Here is a 24,689-nt window from a genome sequence, read left to right as displayed (position 1 = left end):
ATCTTCTAAACTTAAATTGTGATAGTTGCACAACTCACAATATACTAAAAGTCTTCATTTGTACACTTTAAATGGGTAAATTTTAAGGTATGTGAATTATAGTTCAATGAAGGTGTTAAAAAGGAAATTACATTAAAATAAACTTTGTATAAACAGTATGGTTACTATTTTGGTAGAAATCCAAATTTTTGTTTGCCTAATAAAAGGAGACAGCTGATCATATTAAAAGATGAGGTAGAGAAGTTGGAGGTGGAAAATTAGAAGGTTCAAATTTTAAAAATGTGAAGGTTCAAATGTGAAGTTACAGTGGAATAAAAAAAAATACCAATTTATTTTACTCAGAAGAAACATCAATGCCAATCTTTCTATATTTTCAACATCCGCAGCTGAGTAATAAAATCCATGTGAACCTTTCTTGTTTCTTTTGCTGAATTACTGGAATATATGTAGTGAAACCTGTCTCCACAAAATTCACTGTATTTAGACTTTCCAAGTAAGTAAGTAACGATCTGTTTCAAAATTCTGTTTCCCCTGTACACTCAGATTCCCAGAGGAGTGTTGGCACTTAACAATACAGTCAACAACCAATTTGCATTGTTTGGTGAAAATGCAAATCTGCCTAAAGGTCATGTTATTTAAGGGCAATTAACCTCAAAAAAAGGAAAATAAAGTATTAGCAGGTCTCAGTCCTGGCTGGTGTGGATCAGTGGATTGAGTGCCAGCTTGCGAACCAAAGGGTTGCTGGTTCGATTCCCAGTCAGGGCACATGCCTGGGTTGCAGGCCAGGTCCCCGGTGGGGGGCGCACGAGAGGCAACCACACACTGATGTTTCTCTCCCTCTCTTTCTCCCTCGCTTCCTCTTTCTCTAAAAATAAAATCTTTAAAAAAAAGTATTAGCAGGCCTGAGCTACAAACAGAAAGATGCCAAAAGTAATACAAGTAGCAGCAGTTATATTTTGCAGCAAATTCTGTGAAAATTCTTTATAAAACTCACCTTAATATTCAGAATTTCACTTCATTTTATTGTATCTACCAAACATATAGTACTCAGCTGACAAAATGAAATAATGTCCATTTAGGAAGACTCAATTCAACCTTTTACTTTAAATATACATATATGTTAATTGTAAGGTATATTCTAGTAGACATAAACTTCTAAAAAAGGTCATCTATTTTTGAAGACTGTTTTTGACAGTGTTGACTTATTGGATACTAAAATAAAAGTAAAAATGTCCACATAGATTATTGCAAGTAGCATCATCAGCATTTAATAAAGCTCAGGAAAAAATATTGACCAATTTTTTACACATTTTTCCAGAATCTATTACAAAGCACCCTGTTTTCTCTAGAGTTCTCCAGAGCATATTTTTGTACACAAAACAATGGAATATTTCTTTGACTTCAGTGTATATTGCAAAATTCAGGACCCTAAACAGAAAATTTAGAAATTCCATTTAAATTGTTTTATTTGTTATCTCCTTTATCCTTCCCGACTCTCTGAAAACAACGTTCAGTACACATCTAAAATTACTAGTAAACTCTTTAGAATCCCCAGGAACACATAACTTATATTTCCTAAAAGTACAGAATTTATTTTAAAGCATCATGTCGAGTTTCAATCTCAGTAATCAAAGCCATGTCTTCATTATGTGCTGATTTTACCAAAGAGCACAGGCTTGAATACATCAAATATGATATGATAATGTAATTTAAAAAGGTGTTTTATTAATAAAGTAGTGTGGAACTAAAGTACAATATGCATATCGTCTGGGTGAGTGATTAAGGCCATGATATTTCCTGTCTTCTTAGAAGGTTTTAGAATTAACATTTTTAAAAAATGATCTTTTTCTCTGATACTTGCACTATTCGCTGGAATAGAGGCATTAAAAATATTCTCTATACTTAGATTAATGTATTCATACAGTATATGGCCATGTTGAAATGAAAAGATCAAATATCTGAGAGACATTGGCACTTGTGATCACAATTTGCTTTAAAAGGGGGAAACCACTAAGATACTTTTGGCAAAGACCTCTCCAAAATAGTCTTGGACAATGGATGCAAACCGATTTTATAACAGTTAATTAAAAGTCTGAGGTCCTTACAAAAGGGTGCCACTTGAAACATACTTACCATCCCACTCCTGTAACATACATAAGCACCCTGGGCCAAGCAACTTTGAAACATGATTGCATCATAGCATACCTGTGTAGTTAAGCAAGAAACTTGTAAACTGAATGTGTCTGTTGTGTGTGTGTGTGTGTGGGGGGGGGTCATCTGTTCTGATCACTGAAATATGCAATGAAAGGCTACATTTAGAAGTCTAGAAAACCTGTGGTTCAGTACACAGAAGTTTCAACTACAAAAGAATGGGAATGTTATAATTACTATAGGAAATTACAATGTCTGCCATATCATAAACATTACCCGCAACTACGGTTTAGTCACAATAACGTCACATCAAAAAGGTACATGTTTTTGTTCACTAAAATTAATGAGGCAATTTGGAAACAAAAGACAGATTCTTTCTCTCTCCTTTTTAAATTCTTCAATGTAGAGCTACAGATATACTTAAGCTGCGATAATAATACCAACAAAGTACACAAGTGTTTGCTTTTTAAAATCATTGCAGTATATAAAATGCCTTGGCAGATAACAAAACTATTCCATGACAGCTACTTAAAATTTTACGTTCATCTGGCATTCTCCTCATCATAACATTCACATTTAATTATGTATTCATTTTGATTGTTTGCATGCAAAAACACCAACTAATCTATTATTTCAACACTAGCCTATTTCTTTTGAAGCCAAGATAATTCTGCTATTTTATAAAAAACAATGGAGACTCCTTTTCCAGGATGCTTAAGGCAGAATGTTTAAGGTTCATGCTTGCTGCTTTGCCTGAGCTTCTGCTTCCTGAAATGAAAAAACAAACAACACAGTTAGATTTAAATATCACAAAGCAGACACCCATATGTATTTTGGTTGGACTATATTAGCTTAAAGTACTAAGAATAGTGAAAAGCAGAAAGTGGCCCTCGGAAATGACTGTCCTTCATGGGACATGAATCATCCTATGCAACTACATACTATACTGCTCGGTAGTTACTTAGTAGCTGTTCCAGTTATCAGATCAACTGCCTTACTGTTGTGCTTGTGTGCAAAAGGAATGAAGGCTTCCTACATTTTTTAGGTATATTTTATTGATTATGCCATTACAGCTGTCCCATCCCCCCCATTTTTCTCCACCTTCACACCCCCTCCCACCTGCATTCCCCCCCACTCAGTTCATGTCCATGGATTGTACATATAAGTTCTTTGGCTTCTCCATTTCACGTACTATCCTTTTTATTAAAGATTTTATTTATTTTTAGAGAGAGGGGAAGGGAGGGAGAAAGAGAAGGAGGGAAACATCAAATGGTTAAGCCTCTCACATGTCCCCTACTGGGGACCTGGCCCATAACCCAGGCATGTGCTCTGACTGGGAATTGAACCAGTGACTCTATGGTCCGCAGTCCAGCGCTCAATCCACTGAGCCACATCAGCCAGGGCTCCCAAAGTATTCTTAACTTACCCGCCCCTGTCTGTTTTGTACCTACCAATTATGCTGCTTATTCCCTGTACCTCCCCCCACATTCTTCCCTCTCCGCCTCCCCGCTGATAACGTTCCGTGTGATCTCCATTTCTGTGATTCTGTTCCTGTTCTAGTTGTTTACTGAGTTTTTGTTTAAGGCCTCCTACTATTACTTGAAGGAGAGGCTGTCATTGTCACAGGAAACAGACTACTGTTCCTTTCATACTTCCTAAATTTGTACTGACATCAATGACTTAACATGGGTTTTACTAACTTGTTTAAATAAAAAATGCCTTACCTAACATTTCTTATGACTTAAATTACACAGAAGCCTAAGATAAGCAATTTTAAGAAAGTTTGGTGAGGAAACGGAATTTCACAATGAGTCAGATAACCATGCTAGTAAATGGTTTGTAGTGAGAACACGGACAATAACATAGACTCTCAAACTGGAGAAGGGGATGGAATTCAATGAAACTGTTTAACATAAAATCAGTTCCTAATGGCAAAATGTAAACTGATAGAACAGGGGACATATTCTGATCAAGCCAGCCAATGTGGTGAAGACCTGTGGTAAAAGCCAAAGAAGCATTTAAAGTCCATGGCTCTGAGACATTTCATTATACCGGCAATTTAATTTTCGATTCTTTTCTTTATGCGGTCTCCATGGGAACACCGCCACTTGAAAAATTAATTTGTTGTTGGCAGAGAAAAAGCCCCAAATTTAGCCAGCAATTTAGCAACCAGTTTTGAAACTCAAATGCTCTCAGTGAATTTGAATAGATGACTGTAACATTTGCCTCACGCAAAGACGATAAATGGCTGCCCGAGAAGATAACTATGAACTAAGATGCTTTATGTTAATGTAGAACCGTAAAAGACAGCTAGAATAACAGAGTCTTTAAAATACTTACCACCTATTTGCGAATGGGTCAATCAGAAATTTGCTGCCTTTAATAGCTTGATGGAGAAGTCACTGTATTTACCTCTTACTCACATACGTATTTCATTATGTGGATCTGACTGTCCTACTAGGGGTGAAGTGCATGCAGTCCAGGGAAATTTTCTTTGTTATATTGCAAGACCTCTGGCTTAACATGAGTACTTAATAAAGGTGGAAATCTTACTGATTTAAAAACTTAGCAGAAATAAAGTGGCCTATAAAGCAGGAAAATCATACCTTTGAACCAGGTGGGGCTGTCAAGCCTAAAAAGGCATACACTGCATTATTTTCTCTGGCTTCAAAGAAGGCATCATAGTCCTTGGTGGGGGGAAAAGGCAAAAAAAAAATTAGCAATATGCAATCAAATAAACGAAAGAAAACAAGGACATTTATTCAAAATAGCTTGACTAGTCAACCTCCTTGGTAGCAGCAGTCTCACTAAGTTCCATAATGCTAGAAGTTCAGAAAGGATAACGAAGAGACAAGGCTTATTGGATCTCATTTAATGTCCGTTAAGAGATACACGGTTCTGTGGGGCAGAAACTGCAACATGGCTTATTCCATATCACATAGAATTAAAATATGTCTCTGGACAAGCAGCTTTCTCCACAGCCCAAGGCAGCCAACTATTTGCCAGTAAGAGGTTGCATGGTCTGGCAGGCATTTGTTGTTCCAGTTTCCCATTATTTCTCTTCCATTGTTATTAAAATAAAGGTGTCCTCAGAACCCATGGTAGCCCAGATATTAGGTAGATATAGCTGAGGCCATAAGAATAGTAAATCTGTGCCGCGTTTGGAGGAAGACAATGTGATTTTCATGAACTATGACCAGAAGAGCAAGCGTTACTAAAAGGCTTCTATCCAGGGAGTCAAAAAAAGCCTCACGTGACTAAAGTTGTTTGGGCTTTCTTTCCACTGTTATCCTCTAAGACACAGGTGGCACACACAAGGCCCCCCGGGCTGAATCCAGCCCTCTCCACCTTGTTTTATCTGGCCCAGCACCTTGTTTCTACCCTGTGGCAGCGCTGAGCTCCTTGCCTCTAGTTAAAGAGTAGTTGACATTTATCCAGTTCTAAAGTTACATCTGGCCCTTGGAAGGCAACTTCGAGGCTGATGTGGCCCCGATGAAAATGAGTCTGACACCCCCGATCTAAGCCATTAAGTAGGCTCCAAAAGTAACAAGCAGAATTGCTTAAATTTGATTATGACATAATCAATAGCCCACCTGCTTTGAAAACACAACCATGGTCTATATATACCTGGCTTTAGTTTGTTTGATTTAAAACAGACAGATTTAGATAAAGTTTTAGATAAATTTGAATCAGATAAAATTTAGCCAGCAATTTAGCAACCAGTTTTCAAACTCAAGTGCTCTCAGTGAATTTGAATAGATAACTGTAACATTTGCTATAATAAAATCAGATTTAATTACAGGTAGAAAGCACTCATAATTTGCTCACACCCGGAGGAGCTGGAGGTATGAATTTTAGAGCCTCTCAAACTATTGGTGACCACACCCCAAGAAACATCAGAATTTCTCTCTTATTTACAGATTCTTTTTAACAGAGTCAGAATTGTTTATGGTCACTGAAGTCTCCACAAGTATCCACACAAAGTATCTTTTTGTGTACCCTAGATGCTGACAAAGGAATAACCCCTAAGCAACACGGAAGCATATACAAGTAGCCTCGCATACTCTTTCAGCTCACTGATCAAAAGTAAAACTAATTGGATCTTGATACCAGCTCCATACTGAGACACGGGGCCTATAAGCTCCTCCAGGTAAACAAACAGTATAGATCATGTCTATACTCAACCACTTGGAAGTAACCTCAAAATGCTAGTTTCAAAAATCCAACAGTCATAGAAGAGACATTTCTTACTAATAGTAAAACAACAAAAACAATACATGTCAGCCTTTAAATCCATGTGAAAGAAAAAATGCCCTCCGCTTTATTGAAATCTGATTTTTAAAATGTGAACAATTAAAAAATAGAAAAAGTTCTTGCATACCCTGATGAATAAAAAGCAACCAGACGTGGGAGGGGGTGGGGACAGTACTAGGCAAGGGACTCTTGTCTTTCTTTCAAGTGTTTTATTATCAAAATATATGATCTTTTATTGGCCTTGGACTCAGCAAACACAATCAGGTTTGTGATTCTGAGAGAAAAGATTAGTTTCTCAATTAAGCCAGATTAAATAGTTAAATCCACAAATATGTATTGAGCAACTACTACATTCCAGTCATTGTTCTTGGTGATAAGAATACAAGAGTAAACAAAACAGACTGTGACATAGTCTGCTTCTGAAATAGGAATTCTCTTGGGAAAAAAATAAAGATAATTTAGTTATGCCTCTGGGATTCCAATAACATTAATCCACAATGTATTCTACTATACAGTGGTATCATATTATTTGCCATTTCATGGAAATGTGTTTTTACTTCTTCATATACCTAGCATAAGGTCTTTTGGAACAAGCATTACATTATAAATTTTGCGTCATCTATATCAGAGTCTCACATGTGTAAGGAGGGTAGTTGTTTCTGTCACATTTCAGTCTGGAAATAAGAACCTCAGCCACCATAGTTGAGTGTTTCTCAACAGGAGGTAATTTTTCCCACAGGAACATCTGGCAAAGTCTGGAGATATGTTTGGTTCTCCACCACTGTGAGAGTCCTACTGATATTCCAAGATAGAATCCAGGGGTGCTGCTAAACATCCTATCGCGCACAGGGCAGCTGCCCACAACAAAGAATTGTCCATCTGAGGATGTCAGTAGTGCCAAGATGGAGGAGCCTTGAGAGAGTTTAAATGGGGAATTTCATATTAAGAGCTTACTTACAAAAGATGGAAAAACTGAAAGTCAGACAAGTGATGGTGAGGCAACCCAGAGATTAGTAACGGCAGGAAGCTGCTACCAGATCTAGGGCAGAAGGAGAAGGTGGAGAAGATGGTATTACAGGACCCAGGAACTGGGGTACCTGGTAGAGCCACTACCGTAAAGGAGATTCGACCATTGTCATGGACCTTCCAGATAGAAAGGAGGGGCATTCTTTGCCTTTCCTCTCCTGCTGTCCTCTACTCTTCCAACCAGTATGCCCTATTATCAGCCAAACCTAATAGGTAGCCACCAGGCAATGGAGATTAGGAAATGTCATTTGCTGAAGTCAGACCCCCCCCCCCCCCGCCCCACAATACATCATGGAGCTGGAACAGAATGAAAATGGGAACTTTGAGTAAGCGGGGAAATGAATAATGCAGTGATTTAATAGAGTAATAGCTTCAGAGTAAGAGAAATCTAGGTTTAAATTCTAGGTGCAGCACTTATTAATTGTGTGATTAGGAAGTCAGTTAAACTCTTCTAGGCCTCAATTCATCTATTTAAAGGGAGAATAACTATACCTACCTCATGAGATTAGCATGAGAACTGACTGTGACAAAATGTACATAAAACATGTAGCACAGTAGCCGACATGTAATATGTCTTATATGAATGGTTGCTATATATTCTTCTAAGTTCCTGTATAGGGACAAATCTTCATTCTTATTGTTATTGAACTCCTAACTCAGTGCCTGCCACAGCAAACACACAATGTTTATTTGTGTGGTTGAGCCTGACCTCCTACCCCTTCCTTTCCATTTTCCCATTTCTTAGTGCTACTTGCTTAATTTCCATAGTCCATTCCCTTGCAGTGTGGTTTCCAAAGGAGAAACAAACCAAACAAATACACTTTCTCAAAGTTACCCTTATACTCCAAAATGTGTTTGTTTTCTAAAGTCAAACAAATTCAAATGTCTTCTTTACAAGAGACAGAGGTTAAGACAATATATGCTGGTTTAGGTTGGACTGTATGAACTGAGGCCTCTTCCAACCCCTCCGATTCACCAATTTTCAGAAATTTCAAGTATAGAGGAAAGGAGGTTGCACTATCTAAATGGACAGCGTAATTGCCTTTTCCTTATCTGCAGAGAACATCTTTACGCGTTGGTGTGTCTGTAGCAACAGATGAAATTTTCAGGCTCCCCTCCTTAGAACTGACAAATTCAATTCACACACAAACCTTTGTGCCAGTGAACTCCTCAAATTTGCTATACCTGTCTCTTAGATGCTTTGAATTGGTACGTGAAAAGATCCCCACCAAAAAGTGTCCATCTCACTCCCATATAAACCTATGAGCTGGAAGATTTGGCTGGCTGGCTCTGAAAACATTTGTTCCTCGGTCATGCTAATTCTGAGAATAGAGCAATGCGAACAATTCTTTACTGGAAATTCTGATAGCTCTTACCTATGCTTTCTGTTTGATGACTATATAACCACTCTCTGATTGTTTTAGGTATGTATGACTCTTCCCCCACCCCACTCCTAACCAGCTCCTTAAGAGAAGCAGCTGTGTTTTATTTATATTTGTACTTGCCACTGTGCATAGAATGGCCATAAACTGCAAATGGTACTTAAATAGACAGCGAAGAAAGAATGAAGGAAAATACTCAATGGTTTAAATGAAGACTAAATGAGATGGAAAACCTGAAAGCACCAGTCACAAGGCAAAAATAATCCCCCCCCCCCGTGCCTTACATAAGTCCAATGAGCTAAATTAAAATTTTAACAACATTCATTAATGATAGCAGAATAAAAGTATTACTAGCTTCAAGCAGCAAATTAGACATTCCTCTTTTTTGGTAACTAACGTGAATCTAAATAAGTCAAATGGCTGACCTCTTTTCGAAGACTCCTTCATGGACATACCAGAAACAATCCTATAATTGCTGTAGTTGGAATTCAGATGAAGAAATTTAAAGCTATATGCCCAAGGTCTGTGCTTAGGCATCTGCAGATAATTTTTGGTGGATGACTCATTCATTTGCCTTCCTGTCTAGGGGAAATATCTCAGCTGTCTAGGACAGATGGAGAGAATGAACAGGAGAAATGACTGTGTGCAGGTCTGGGCAAGGGGCTGACATGGATAGGATGGATTTCAGGCAATCCCTTTCAAAACCAACCAAACGAAAAAATCGGAAGAATGTCAGTGGATTCCTTACCCCACGGTACTGGCTTTCATTGAAAATCTGAGGCGGCAGGGGGTATCCTGTGGCTGGTCGACTGTTCTCAGGTACATTTTCTCTCATCCACTTGCGATTTTCTTCATTGGCAGCAATATCTTTTTCTTCAAATCCTATTTTGTTAGCTTCTAAAAAACCAAGCACATCTTGCTGTTTCTTCTTAATCTAGGACCCAAAGGACAAGAAAGTGTATTGTTGAACAAAGAGCTTCCATTATTTTCAAATTCAAAAGAAGTCAGTGTTTGTGAACTAGCCTAAATAAACGTAGACCAGGGTGAAGATTTGCAGTTTCACAGAAGATACATGATTTTCCGTCTGTTATTTTGCTGTTAACAATGTCTCAGGTGGATTGAAGAGCTCTCGGACCACAGATGCTTTTGTCAACCTTTTGCTTTTTTTGCATTGAAAATTCCCACATCTAATGATGAAAAAGTAAGGCTGATACATATCAATAACCTAAAATGCAGTTACCTCCACAGTATGAATAGTGTGAGGATTTATTTGTTTTCTGATTACTTACAGGCTTTTCTTAGTTTCAGCTCCTATTGAAAGTCTTCACAAACAAAGTCTACTAGCTGTCTTAACAAGCATCATGTAGTGAACAGAAATGAATCTTTCCTCTATTTTGCCATGTATAATGTGCACCCATGTTTTTAGCCCAAACTTTCAGGAAAACAATCTTTCGTTTTAATTTTTTTAATTCATTATTTATTTCTATTTAGATAACTTTTTTTGTATTATAAAGAAATTTTAGCACTTATTTTTGAACATGGATATTGTTATTGCTTTCTAGATTTACATTTTTAAAACATAAGCATAAATAAAATAATAAAAAATTTATATAGATACAGAATTAGTACAACCCATCTATAATGTGCATCCTTAGTTTTCCCTCAAATATGTGGACAAAAAAATGTGCATTATACATGGCAAAATACGGTATGTTTGGAATATACTTGTACCACTTTTTAGTCCTTAATATGTGTTGCTAAGTATCTTTCACGTCCATCTGTGCCACTTCCTTAGCTAGGTTAACAGGTAGAGATTAATACATTTTTATGTCTCCAAATCATACCTAGAGGAGAGTTTTAAAATACTAAAATTAATACTTTAGGTTAGGCTTCTCTTCTAATATGCATTTTTTGAGAACCTTCATTCACACATCTATGATAATTTATCCAAATTTGAAACTCTTACTTAACATTTATAAGATACAAAGCATAATCACACATTTCCTCATGGAGTTACACTAAAATGACACATAGAGTAGCATCATCAGAAGCATAAACTCAAAAGAAGCAGCCCTCCCAATGGAAATAAAAATGCTAATAAAAAACTTCCACACAGTTATGTCCTCTCTGGACTTACACCCTCCAAGACACATATGCATACACATAGGTTGTATTTTTGTCCTATCTTGCTTGGGATTGTGTGCAAGTAATTTTCTCTCTCATCATGTAACCCCAAAGAAAAAAATTCTCAATTTCTCCCAATAAGAACTGAAATTTGCATAGGCTCTTTAGATCAGAGGATAGAATGCCCTTCTTTAAAGATCAGTTACCAGCACAATTTGCAACAAGATAATTTTTATTTCCTTATTATCTTATGAAATCAAAATTTCAGTCCTAAATATAACATACATGTGACTGAATAATTAGGGATGGGTGTTATAAGAGTTCACAAAGGAATATAATTTGTATTTCCTACAGGAAAAATATTTTGGTGTTAAAAGGTTATTGATAAGTTATTTCTGTCGACATGTTAGGGTTGTAAATTCCAGGTATCTTTCCCTCCAAAGACACAAAGCAGAGCTACTGAGAAACTGCTGTCTGGAGGAAAACAGCTACTCTCCAGCCTCAGTAAATTCCTTGTGTGTTTCTTTTAAAGGAAGGAAGCTGACAAGGTATGTGCTTTAGAACAGGCCAGTAAAAATGTTCAAATGTCAAAAGAAGAATGAAACTTGTCATTATGCTTCAAATGGGAAAACAAGAGTCTTTTTCATGAAAGTGTGAGTCTACCATAAAACATTTAATGCAGGTGGGGTTTTCGTCTTGTTTTATAATTAACCTCTGGCACACTGTCTCACCTGATGCTTTCATGAACACTGCTAAGTGGTTCCAACTATAGTGCACTGAAATCTAAAGGATTACCCAAAATTATATTTAGTAGTCATTTCAACACTGTTTCTTGGGTGCCTGTTACATGTGTAAAAATTTTATTTGAGGTTCTCTAAAACATCTGAAGAAAAATAGCAGAAATCCTCACACAGGATTACAACCTAGTGGTAAGGATTAAACATAAATTAAAAAGCTCTCCCTGGCTGGTGTGGCTCAGTGGACTGAGTGCCAGCCTGTGAACCGAAAGGGTCTTGGGTTCAATTCTCAGTCAGGGCACATGCCTGGGTTGTGGTCCAGGTCCCCAGTAGGGGGCGCGTGAGAGACCACTACACATGGATGGTTCTCTCCCTCTTTCTTCTTCCACTCTCTCTTTTTCCTTCTCTTCCCATCTCTCTAAAAATAAAATAAAATCTTTAAAAAAATCCAGTTACAACATGGTGTTTAAATATGAATCCAAGACAGTTATCCATACAAAGTAGTTAGGTAAGAAGGGCCTACTGAATGTCAAAGCCTGTGAGGGCAAAATACAGAAGGGAGAGCAAGCACTCATTGCTATTATTTATGCCACTTAGACAAAGCTTAATAATGATAGCACAAATGCTACATACTACATCCATGAATTCAACGTTTGGTTTTAGTGAAAGGATGATGTAAAGTTGAACATAACTGGCCACCTGCGAAAACTGAGCAAACGCAATAGCATATTGCACTAGAGCAATGAAGGTATTACTAGTACAAAACAAAATTGGAAACATTCTAAATGGATGTTCACAATTTCTATGACTAAATTCTTACATCCTTAAGGCCTTTTAATGAATAAATAAGTGTATGGGTATGCATTTTGTCATTTTCCACAGGTTATAGTGTGTTACCTAGTCAACTTCTGCAATGACAAGTTCAGATACATAGATTTGCTCCCATTGGTTCTGTTTATTTCAAACACTAACCCCTAAGAAGAGCTACTCTACTTTACAGGAAAATAATAAGCCTGTTTTTGCCTAGTCTGTGCCTAAGGATTTAACAGTGGGGTAAAGGAGAGTGAATAAATAGCATTTAAATCTGCCTTTTTGTTCTTGTTCTAATCTACTTACAAAATCTATCTAAAAGGAAAATCAAATCTGCATCCGCAGTTAGTCTGTTTGGCATCGGCTCACTGCGGTGTGGCCCCTGCGTAGCCCTTTTGTGCCCAAAGCCATCTCTGTGTGTTTTTAAATGAATACTGTCAGGAGTCTGGAAGCCACTGGCTTCCTATTGCTTAATCCAATGGAATAACCACAGCAAGAGGCACTTGTTTTCAACTTGTCTGTTTTGCAATAGTTTGAAAAATGCTTTGATCACAATCAGCCATGTAAAACTTACAATTCACAGCCCTTTACCAGCAAGTCTGCAACAAATCTGGGTTAAGATGACTACTAAGAATTTTCTTTAAAAGGTCAGGGTGGGGTGCAGGGGCAGGGTAGGGTGCAGGGGCAGGGTGGAGAGGGCAGAGGTGGGGGTGGGATGGGGGACATCTATAATAGTGTGAACAATAAAAGAATTGTTTTCATTGTTCTCCGACCTCTATCTACCTACACCTCCCTAGAATTGTCTCCTGATAGATGTTCTAAAATGTGGCAGCAAAAGAACACAATCTAAGTTTTGCTATTTTCTTGCTGCCAAAAGCAAAAAGAATCTACTGTTATCATTTCCTGCTTGGTTGCAATTCTTTTTTTTTTTTTAAGATTTTATTTATTTTTAGAGAGGGGGACGGAAGGAGAAAGCGTGAGAAACATTAATGTGTGGTTGCCTCTCACGCGCCCCCTACTGGGGATCTCATCTGGCCAGCAACCCAGGCATGCTCCCTGACTTGAAATCGAATGGTGACTCTTTGGTGCGCAGGCCGCAACTCAAGCCACCGAGCCACACTAGCCAAAGCTTTAGTTGCAATTCTAACTGCATCAAAAGAGATGTTAAGGCCCAAGTAATTTCAAAAGCAGAGCCTGGTATTCAAAGAGGAGAAATTAGATAATAATGGTAGTTTCTCAAAAATAGCTATGTCTTAATGTGGTCACAGTAAAGAAAATACAGTCATGTCCATTTTCTGGGTTAAAAAAGTTTTTCTTAAATAAATGCAATAGTCCTAAATAACCTCATCTATACACCCTTTTGTTATCTGGCACTTTTATCTGCCCATACCTTTTTCCTTTAGAGTTAGAAGTAACTTTAGTGTCCTTCCCATTTCTTCAGAGATGGCTTTCTATATACACACAGGGGGCTGTGAAATATGGAGCTCTGGGAACACCATCCTACCTTAAAATTCTGTCCTCTGATGCCTTAAACCCTAATATTACTGATTCACTACCTTGGCCTTCATAGAAAGGTCAAGCAGTGTGCACGTTTGGAGGGGAGGAAGCAACGGCCTAGAGAGACACAGGTAAGGAAGACAGTAGAGTTCGTCTGCCTTAGAATTTCACCCATCATTGGTCCTACCTAAACTTTAGCAAGATCACATGAAAAAGCAGCAGGAATGGCCTCCCTGGATAATCCAAGAGGAAATTTCCAAACTTCATTATATGTTAGTACTGGGTTCAGTTTTGCACAAGATAAAGAGAAAGGAAGACTAACACTTGCTGAGTGCTTCCTGAGTAGCAAACTTTTTGTGAGGCTATTTACACAATTCTGAAAGGTTATAGTATGGCGCTCCCCATTTTACAACAAAGGAAATCGAGGCTCACGTAGGTTAGGGGACCTGCCTACGAAGTCATCACTTTTGCTTGCCTGCACCAAATCACAAATCTAAATCGGACTGCAAAGCCCTATTCTGTTTCACTATATGCAGTCCATACTGGAATTCCCCATTTCTAGCTGGGGAGACATGACTGACATGTGTGGAAGATTTCCTTCTAAACCATATAACATTGACTAAAAAGACAACAAAACTGAGATTTCTTATGTTGTCTTCCAGATAGCCCTATTTATTTAATGTGAATTCCTAGTTGACCCCAATGAATTCCTAAATCCACCAATTTGTGAACTTGTTTGTGCATAGTGTGTATGCAGAAGAAAATGGATGAGGCTTCTTGTTTCTCATTAACTGCATGGAGAACAATGCAGCCTATGCTTTCCCTTTGTGAAGAAGTCAGCCACCTAATAGTTCTCAGTGGGCAAGGTTGCTGTGGAGGGTATTGATTTCTGTACTTTAAATTTACAAAGAAACAGGCAAGAAAGTACAAAAGCATCAGACACTTCCCAGTCTTTATTTTTTTTTTAAATCAGCAGTGTACCTATCACACACACAAAAAAAGTCCAACAATCTTTCTAAGGAACAAATGATCAGAATATAATGCACTGCTCACCTGGTAGTATAAACAAGCATTAATTGAGTCAGTAACAGACAAAAGGGCTAAAGTTCCTTCTAACTCTGGAAAAGTATGGACAGAGGAAAGCTGCAGATAAGAAAAGGCTTTTAGATGAGGTTATTCAAAACTGACATACCCTTTAGTCAAGAAAAGCCCTTTTAATCCAGAATACGAGCATGACTTTACCTTTACTTTTTGCAGGTGACCTTCATCCCTATATAATGTTATCAAATGTACGTGTCGAGAGTAGTGTTAGCAGGTTAATAAATGATAGACATAGATTTGACCAAGGGTTAAAAGCCACACAACTGACACATAAACTGCAACCCTACTGCTGTTACACTGGATTCCTGTAGCCAATTTCCATCCCACCCAAAGGCTTAATCTCAAGGTTGCGCAAAAAGGCCCTACTCTAGCTACATTTCTATGGATATGCGTTCCCCTTTCTCTCCCAGATCAGATGAGGTTGCCTTTACTGTCTCCTGAGTCTATCCTACTCAAGACTTCGAACTTTGTCTCTGTTCCCCTCAACTGTAAGTCTCCCCTCTCATCACTGATGCCATTCTAACCACTCATCCAAGTTCACCCCCTCTCAGAAGCCTCTTTGTTGGCCACTTCAGCAGTGGGGTCTGTACTGTCTGTACAGTCTGTGCTACCAACTTTAGGGCTTAGTCAAATACATGTAATACCAATGCTTGCTCATCTCTTCACGCATCAAATTCTCATCTCTTCAATTAGTTAGTTGATAAACACCTGAAAGTATAGGCCACGCCTTTTGCCTATGTCTCTGGATAGTGCTTTCACCTTCCGGCTGGACATAAAGTAGCTAATACTGATTGATCAAAATGTTGTTTTAAATTGAGCCCCACCAAAAATGGTTTTTGTTTTTTTTTTATTTTAATAAACTTGAATTTTGGAAAAGTTTTGGATCTGCAGAAAATCTGCAGCTATAGTACAGAACATTTCCAGAGAGCTGTCATTCTGTCTCCTCTGTTGTTATAATCTTACCTCACAGTGGAAATTGGTACACCACTGGTAATTAAACTCCACACTATTGGAATTGCACTAGTTTCCCCACTAATGTCCTTTTTTGATTTCAAGCTCCCTTCCAGATATCCTTTTCAAGATACCACATTACATTTGGTCATGTCTCCTTAGTCTCTTCTGGTCTGTGAGTTTCTCAGACTTTTCGTCTTTCCCATGATTTTGACGGTTTGGAGGAGTACTGGCCAGCAGGTACTTTGTAGAATGTTCCTCAATTCAGGTTTGTATGATGTTTTTTCCAATGATTAGATTGGAGCTAGGGAATTCTGGGACTATTGCAAAGAAGTGTCTTTCACATAAAATAACAGGGATACATGATATCAACATGATATTAATTGTGGTGTTAACCTTCATTACTCCATTAAGATGGTCTCTTCCAGGTTTCTCCACGGAAAAAGTGACTATTTTTTCCACTTTCCACACTTTATGTTTTAGAAGGAAGTAAATAAGTCAATTATACGTCAATAAAGCTGCAAGAAAGTAAGTCCAGCCATATAAAGGAAGCGAAGTGCTCTTTTGAAATCTCTTGCAGCATACTGGAAATCTGACAATACTTTCTAGGACAGTTTGAGAAAAGTGGCTATAATCAGCAGCTTATGAGAGCTTATTCAAAAGTAATGTACATCAGTCTTTGAAGGTGACTGGGCTGGAATGCTCAAAGATGAACTATTAACCAGAAATCTATCTTCAAAAGAAATTCCCTGTATTAAATATGCTGTGCACTAAATTAGATTGATGGGTTCTCCGCAATAGATTGGAGAAAACTCTATCCATTAGTGAGTTTTAGTTATGCCTTAGCCACCTTTTCAACATCGGCTATTTTTGCCACTCTTGAAGTACTGATAACTGTGTTATTTTCAATATGCCTATGTACTTCCATTTACCCAAGATTTGAGTGCAGGGAGATAACTGTTTAGAATTACTATTTGCACACAGACTCTTTTCCATCCCCAACTAGCAAGGTAAGTCTTTATTCTATAAAATATCCCTTGGGAATCCTAGAACAAAGTTGATTAGAAAATAGAACCCTCAGAAATCTCCAAAACCCAAAAGAACATCTCACTGCTAGCACATCCATGGTAGCACAGCAGCTACATTAAGCCAACCATACAGGGGTGTCCAACCCGCATGTGGCTCAGGGTGGCTGTGAATGCAGCCCAACACAAAATCATACATTTACTTAAAACCTGATAAGATTTTTGTGATGATGTGTCACAATGTATTTAACATGTGGCCCAAGACAACTCTTCTTCCAGTGTGGCCTAGAGACAGCAAAAGGTTGGACACCCCTGTAGGACTAAAGTTCAAAAGTTTCACAAGCATTAGTTTCTGGTTTCACGGAAGCTTTGGGTTCATCCAGCATAGAGAGACACTTTGGGGTATCAGAAGATACTCAGTAATTATTCCCAAATTCACAGAAATTTCAAGTTGTGGCTGTGTTCAGAGAAGACTAGGAGGCAGATATTCTAATTAGTCATGCCAATTGTAGCTACCATTTATAGAAACAGCCTGGTTCTTGCACAAGAACAGACATGTAGACCTATGGAACAGACTAGAGAGCCCGGAAGTAAACCCACACCTTTATGGTCAATTAATATCATTTAATATTCATAACAACCCTGTAAAATAGATGTTATCACCACTATTTTACAGATTAGAATACTGAGGCTCAAAGAGGTTAAGTAATTTACACAAAGTCTCAAAGCTAGTGAGTGGCAGGGCCAGCATTCAAACCTCAGTGTCCCTAACTTGAAAGCTTGTTTGTTCCACTACTTTTCCCTGTCCCGCTTCATGATATTTTATATGGACTTTCCATAAGAAGTTTTGTATACGGTTGACAACCTCTTATAAAGACTAATACCACTTTTCAATGTGTTCTTACTACATAATTCTAAATTCTAGTGACCAAACTATGCTTTTGCTTCTATTATCATTCAAATGAGTATGTATGTACACAATTTAAGCAATATCCACATCATTAAGAACAAAAAGTGACTGGAATACCCAGTTCCAACTCTAAGAATCTCTGCTGCTAGGAAAGGATTCATCTTGAACCCTTGTGTAGGCAATGTTAGGGGCTACCACTCAATCAAGGATGCAGTTGCTCAGTACCCACTGGGCCTCAAGGCCATTGTTCTGATCCTGATACAAATAAAAATAAAATAAAACAGAGGTATTATTTTGGGTCTCAAAGAATTTATAAATCATAATTATAGGATTATAAATTCCATACTAGCAGATAATTTAAGGGATGGAATCCAGCCAGCCAGTTCTTAATCAAAGTCTGGCGTCTTTCCGCTGCAGGGAAGTAGATGGATTAGGGCTACACTAATAAGGGGAAATAAAGGGACACACAAACCCAACCTTAGGGCCTGCTAACAATGGACTGCAGAATTTCATATTTCCCAGATACCTCCCTGCATTGCACTAAATGTAATCTCACTGTACAGCATAATATAATAATTATTATTTACTAAGTGCTTTCCATGGGCTGGGTACTGTATTAAGCCCTTTACATGCTTATCTTATTTAACTGTCACAATAATCTTTCGAGGCAGCTGTTACTATTTTCATTCCAGATTCACACATAAAGAAACAAATGCTCAAGTGGGATTAGGATCTTTCTCGAAAGCTCGCACTTGCCCAAGATCTGTCAGAGTGAAAAGCACCTCTTCAACACTGCAGAGTAATGCACTCCACGTTTGTTATCTCATGCTAATTAGACTGTCAACTTAATGATGGCTCCTCTAGTGCATACATGGCTGAGAATTCTTTTGTATCATTCTTAATTCCAAAATTCACCCTAAAGTAAGAGCAAGAAAACCTGTTGATTATTTCAAAGGTTTTTATATACAAGGTAGATTTTCCTGGATGATCCCTTCCATTCTTTCCTACTCTGAGGTTCTGTGTTAGTGAAATAGAGAAACATGCCAACCAGCAATAAAAGCTTCCTGGAACTTTAAGTTTGGGTAAGAAGAAGTTACAGTGAAGAAGCAGTGATTCATAAGAATTCCATTGCCTTTACCGGAATAAAAAAGTTGCATTCCCATTTAAAACTGGAATATATTTGGACAAATGAACTGTGAAGGTGAGGACTTTTTTTTTATTTTTTTAAAAAATATTTCATTTATTTATTTTTAGAGAGGGAAGGGAGGGAGATAGAGAGAGAGAGAGAGAGAGAAACATCCATGTGCGGTTGCTGGGGGTCATGGCCTGCAACCCAGGCATGTGCCCTGGCTGGGAATCGAACCTGCGACACTTTGGTTCCCAGCCCGCGCTCAATCCACTGAGCTACGCCAGCCAGGGTGAGGACATTTTTGCTTCCACAGAAGAGTCAGTGACTTCTCACCATAGGTGGCAACAGGGAATGAGAGCTAAGGCAGAAGTAGGGTAACAGTTACTTTAGTCTCTTCTGGTAGTTTTGGGAGACCCCTTAAAGGAAAAGTTTTCCTTGAAACAAATCATACTAACTTTTATAATCCACTATCAAAACTAAACTTTTGTGACAGGTGCTGCTCTAACACATATGGACCTTCTCTTCCAAAAAAAGTCATACTAAGGTTGCACTAGGAATTGAAAACTAAACAAGTTCATTCCAGCCTCCACCTCCTTGCACTGATCATTATTATTATCAACTCAATACAATGAGTTTCTATACAGATTTTAATTCCCTTTAGAACTCTGTCATAATAGAAGAGAATTTGCTTGATATATGAAAAGATATAAAATCTGGTAATTTTATAGTCAGCCAAGGTGCTCTCCAAATCACTACCTCTCTATGAAAAAGATTCTGGCAGTAAGCAAACTTCATCTCAGAAACTACAGCTTTCCCTTAAAGCCCTACTTCCTGAAAACACTGCAGGGCTTCTAATTCTGGTCACACATATTTTCCAGGCAGCTTTCCCATGTAAGGATAAGCAAAAACACACAAATCCTCCCAGAGGCTGATGTGAGGTCGCAGGGCAGGCATATGAGAACCAAATACGGTAGCTAAATTCTCCAGCTCACAACAGATACTTTTTTTTAAAGGGCTGTAACCACCGACTCCAACCTATCAGTCCTTGAATCACAAGAAAATAATACGCAATTCATCTGTTCTTACTCAAGTTAACTGGGCGACAAATATAAGCTAGGCTACTGTGTATAATATTGGCTCTGCTTATTTCTTCTTTTCCTTTTCCACTGCAAGAAGGCTACTGGGAAATGTGCTGCTAAAGTGGACACGTTGAACAACAGGGCATTGCATCTGAATAAATGTGTTAGGTTCAATATGCTCCTTTACAGAAGGAAATGTAAAATTCAGAAACATCTCAGGTGAATAGCCTCTACCTCATTGTAGGGAAGGCGCTGTCCTACACTACAAACAAGAAAAATATCCATGTAAGTGACATCATTCTGTACTAAGGAAAATTCCTGAGGGGATTCTTTGTCCTCATTTGAACTCCAGGATAGAACAACACCCTGACATCTGGTCCATAACCATAAAGAGAAGATAATTTCTTCTACTTTATACTACCAAGCCTCTGTGATTCAGAGTAGGTAAGGTACTGTCCTTCTCTCCAATGATAATAGAATTTCAATCAGCATTATCAAGTCCCTTGGCAATTCTGAAGGTTGTTTATTCAGTTAAAGTCAAATAAAATCAGACCATGAAAACATTCACATAAAAAAAATCAAGTAATTTTACTTCTGGATTCCTACTTTAAGTAAATAATGCAAAGCAGTAAAAATCATGTGCCTGAAGAGATGATGCAGTGTTTTAGTGTATTGTTTATTGTGACGAATTTCTGTTTTAGTGGCGGAGCACTGAAAATTGCCTGCATATCCAACCATTCAGACACGTTCAGGTGAATAGTGCTGTAGTCATTTGACAGATTACAATGAACACGTTGAAACTGACTACTATATGATTATGTAGCAACAAAGAAAAATATTATAATGAAATGAGTGGACAATAAGTTTAGACTATCATGTATTTACTATGATTCTTTGAAAAAGAACAGTATATGTTTTTAAAAGACTAGACAGGAACTGAAACACAATTATGACTGCTTACATAGAATAGGAGTGAGTGCTTAGCACTTTGCTCAGGAGACAAATTGACTTGTGGTGGAATCATGAGATTATGGGACTCCCTCCATGAAATTTCTCTAGTGGCGTTATATTGTTTTGTATGAGTTTTTTAAATGTTTCAAAAATCAATTCATGTATGTTGAGCTCTTAGTAGAGGCAACATAGTGTCATAGAAAGAGCACAGACTATAGAACCTGTGGTAGACACACTCTCATGTTGCCCTGCATGATCCTCACCTCCTGGTGTTCACTCCATTGTATGATCCCCTCCCTAGAATGTGGACAGAACCCGTTGCTTGTTTCCAATCAACAGAATATGGCAAAGGTAATAGGATGTCATCCTAGAGATGATGCTATGTCATCCAAGGCTTTATCTTTCTAGCGGACTCACATTAAAATCCTTCCCTCCTTTCTTGGCTATGAAGAAGCAAGGTACCATGAGTACTATAGTCTCAAGGAAATGATTTCTGCCAACAAGTACGTGAGCTTGAAAGTGGATTCCTCTATAGTGGAGCCTGCAGAAGAGAAGCCAGTCCTGGTTGACACACTGATTGCAATCTTGTAGAGTTATGCCAGGACTCCAGATCCAAAGATACTGTGACATAATAAGTGTGTATTGTTTTAAGCCTCTAAATATATAATAATTTTTACACAACAGAGACCATGAATACACGGTGCAACTGAGTTGGGTTTCAATCTCAGGTCCTCTATTTATTAACTGTGTGGTTGAGTTGGTTAATCTCTTCGAGTGTCAAATTCCTCACTCAGTTGAGAGTAATACTCACCTTCAAGAACAGTTACACGGAAAAGTATACATAACAGAAGCAACATGCCTCTCACACTACCTGCCATGAAGTAGGCTAGCTTGGAAATTATAAGCTCTCTCATGGCTAGGGCCTTATTTATCCTGCTCATCATTTTATCCAGTGCCTATTATCATATCTGACCCATAGCAAGTGAGCTATAAATATAAAGCAAAGGGATGGTAGCTAAATGCATTTCTTGAGCCCTAGAGTCAATTTCCATGAAAAACACCCTCCCATACTATAAAATTGCTCTTTTTTCTTAGATTGGCTACTTTGTCTGGCATCTATTAAACTGCTCCAAATGTGAAAGATTTATCACTCCCAACTGTCAGATAAATATGCAGCAGTACGAAAAAAATTGCAAAGTCAAAGCAATCTGAACCACAAACCCTCAGACTCACTCACTATACTCTTCTAGTGTTCACTGTAAAAACCTACCAACATTTGTTTCTGTGAAAAGGGGAAGACCAAAAATATTGTGAAACAATGAGTAAGGAAGTCATTGACTTCATTTCTGAAAGTCCCAAAAATCATTTTATAAAAAAGACCAATCAATACTCACATATACGAAGACACATGAACATTCTCAGAAATGCAAATTCTAAGGACTCTAGGTGGAAACAAAATTTTTTCCATTTCTCTCTTTTTTTAATTTTATTTTAATCATTGTTCACATTTCTCTTTACTTTTTAAAGGGAAAGGAAGCTTTTTTGCACACTGAAAAAAAAAAGATTTAATCTGTTCATTATTAGAGAGGGGGGAAGGGAGGGAGAAAGAGAGGGTGAGAAACATCAGCATGTGGTTGCCTCTCATCTGCCCCCCCACCTCCACCAGAGACCCAGTGCGCAACCCAGGCCTGTGCCCTGACTGGGAATCAAACCAGTGACTGTCTGGTTCACACGCTGGCACTCAGTCCACTGAGCCGCACCAGCCAGGGCTGTTGAGCACATTTTCTATTGCATTTTTCAACCCAGTAAACATCTCTTTGCTAAAACAATTCTCTCTCAGTACAATAAAAATATTCTAAAGCAATGGCTTTTTCAGATTCAAGAGTGGTATTATAGTGGCAACAGAAAAAGAGAAACAAAACATGAAGAATGACTGAACGAGGTTTAACTATTGCTAATGATTACTCAATTAGGGACAGAATCTCCACCTAACACCTACCAGGAAGCAAAACATCAAATGCAGGGAAGAACCAGAATCCTTTTGCATGTTGATCAAATTCATGGGAATGTCACAAACTGCCCCAATTCAACTTAAATTCAATTCATTTACTCTTAAAATTACTATCCTATCAAATGCATAACAGGAGGTATCAAGTCTTTCTACACATTATCTAACTGGCTAATTTTTACAAATGATCCTGTCAGATTTTTAGACCACAGAGTCACCTTTCCAAACAATGAAAACCTTGTGTAACTAAATAGCATGCTTCATTAATGGCATATGCTGAGGCAAGTGGGCATGGCTTTATTCTTTTTGTACTGAAAACAAACACAGCCACTCAACTTTCAGCTAACTCTCAATTATAATTATTCAAAGTAAAGGATTTTAAATGGTCTTCCACAAACATATGATGATTGCATTTTTTAAAAGGAATTTGCAAGAATCTCCACAAAAATGTTTAGTACTAAATGGTGTTTAACAGTCTAAAAGTTGTTTAGATGAATGTTTTTTCAGCATTGTACAGCCTCCATTGGCAGATAATTCTTGGCCCAAATTACCTTCACTCTAAAAAAAAAAATATGCATGTCCTTGGTTCCCTTCTCTAGACCCCTCTGGGAAAATAAGTGCAACGAAACAGATGATGGCAGGTCCATAGTGCAACTTTTACATTGAAGGGCTGCCCATGTCTTCAGATAAAAACAACCAACCAAAAATACTACCTTTTCAGACTATCCTAGCTGTAGTACTGCTTTTATTCCTCTATAGTTGGTGAGATGATAACATTCTGTTGCAAAAGAAATTAAATGCTTTCCTTTAAAGGAGGCATGGCAACTCAGCAAATTCTGTATCCTGGCCAAAACAAATTCATTTGCCATAAGAAAAATAACTACTCTGAAGCCTTAGCTGAGGAGCGTGTTCCAGATGAACATGCCAAAGAACACTATGAATGTACTCCCAGCACAAGCCAATAAAGCGTGTTCTAAACTGTCCAACTGAGAAGAACCACCATGCATTACCTAATTAATGAAATAAGACCAAGATCAAATGGTTTGAAAAATTAACCAACTACTAAATCAAGGTTGCTTAAACAAAAGAGACTTGATTCATGCCGTTCTGTGGACTCTGTGTACAATCAGTGACTTTATGTGGAATTTAATTGCCACTGTTGTTATTTGGACTATGACCATCAAGAACAACAGCCTGTCCAGCAATAAAAACTACTGTGAAGAATGGTGAAAATAGCTGATGTTTTTACCTTGCTTGCAAACTAACAAGTAAATCTACCACAGTTTTAAAGGTAATGGCAGAAAATGTGAGGCTTCTGGGTCACAGCAACAGTAGTACCCAGAGTATCAGCATTGTCTTGTACCTGTTCCTTGATACTTAGTTCCTACAGGGTGACGCCAGAGGCCACGTTAGGGAACCCAAGTCTTTTTTTACTGGGTTCCCTTTTCTTGAGAGGCAGACACTACCTCATCTTTCAAGGTTGTTTGCATCCTTGTAAAGGTAATATAGGACAAAGGTAGTCAGTGCCTCTGCTCACAAGAGGTACACCAATGC

The 24,689-nt window shown here is 38.0% G+C and overlaps 1 protein-coding gene across 1 annotated transcript in view; it reads right to left on the bottom strand.

Moving 5' to 3' along the window:
• Positions 1–1,245: 1,245 nt before the first annotated feature.
• The window catches only part of SH3BGRL (SH3 domain binding glutamate rich protein like), a 55,920-nt gene continuing 32,476 nt past the window's right edge, over positions 1,246–24,689 (bottom strand). The window contains exons 2-4 of the mRNA XM_045847544.1: positions 9,562–9,747; positions 4,758–4,838; positions 1,246–2,919 (exon numbers count right to left, since the gene is read on the bottom strand). Of these exons, the coding sequence (XP_045703500.1) occupies positions 2,887–2,919; positions 4,758–4,838; positions 9,562–9,747 (300 nt within the window). The 3' untranslated portion in view covers positions 1,246–2,886. The remainder of the gene's footprint in view (positions 2,920–4,757; positions 4,839–9,561; positions 9,748–24,689) is intronic.

Source organism: Phyllostomus hastatus, unplaced genomic scaffold (genome assembly GCF_019186645.2).
Source record: "Phyllostomus hastatus isolate PE091 unplaced genomic scaffold, TTU_PhHast_1.1 phas_contig_551, whole genome shotgun sequence".
NCBI lineage: Eukaryota > Metazoa > Chordata > Mammalia > Chiroptera > Phyllostomidae > Phyllostomus > Phyllostomus hastatus.
This window is presented reverse-complemented; position numbering and strand designations above follow the sequence as displayed.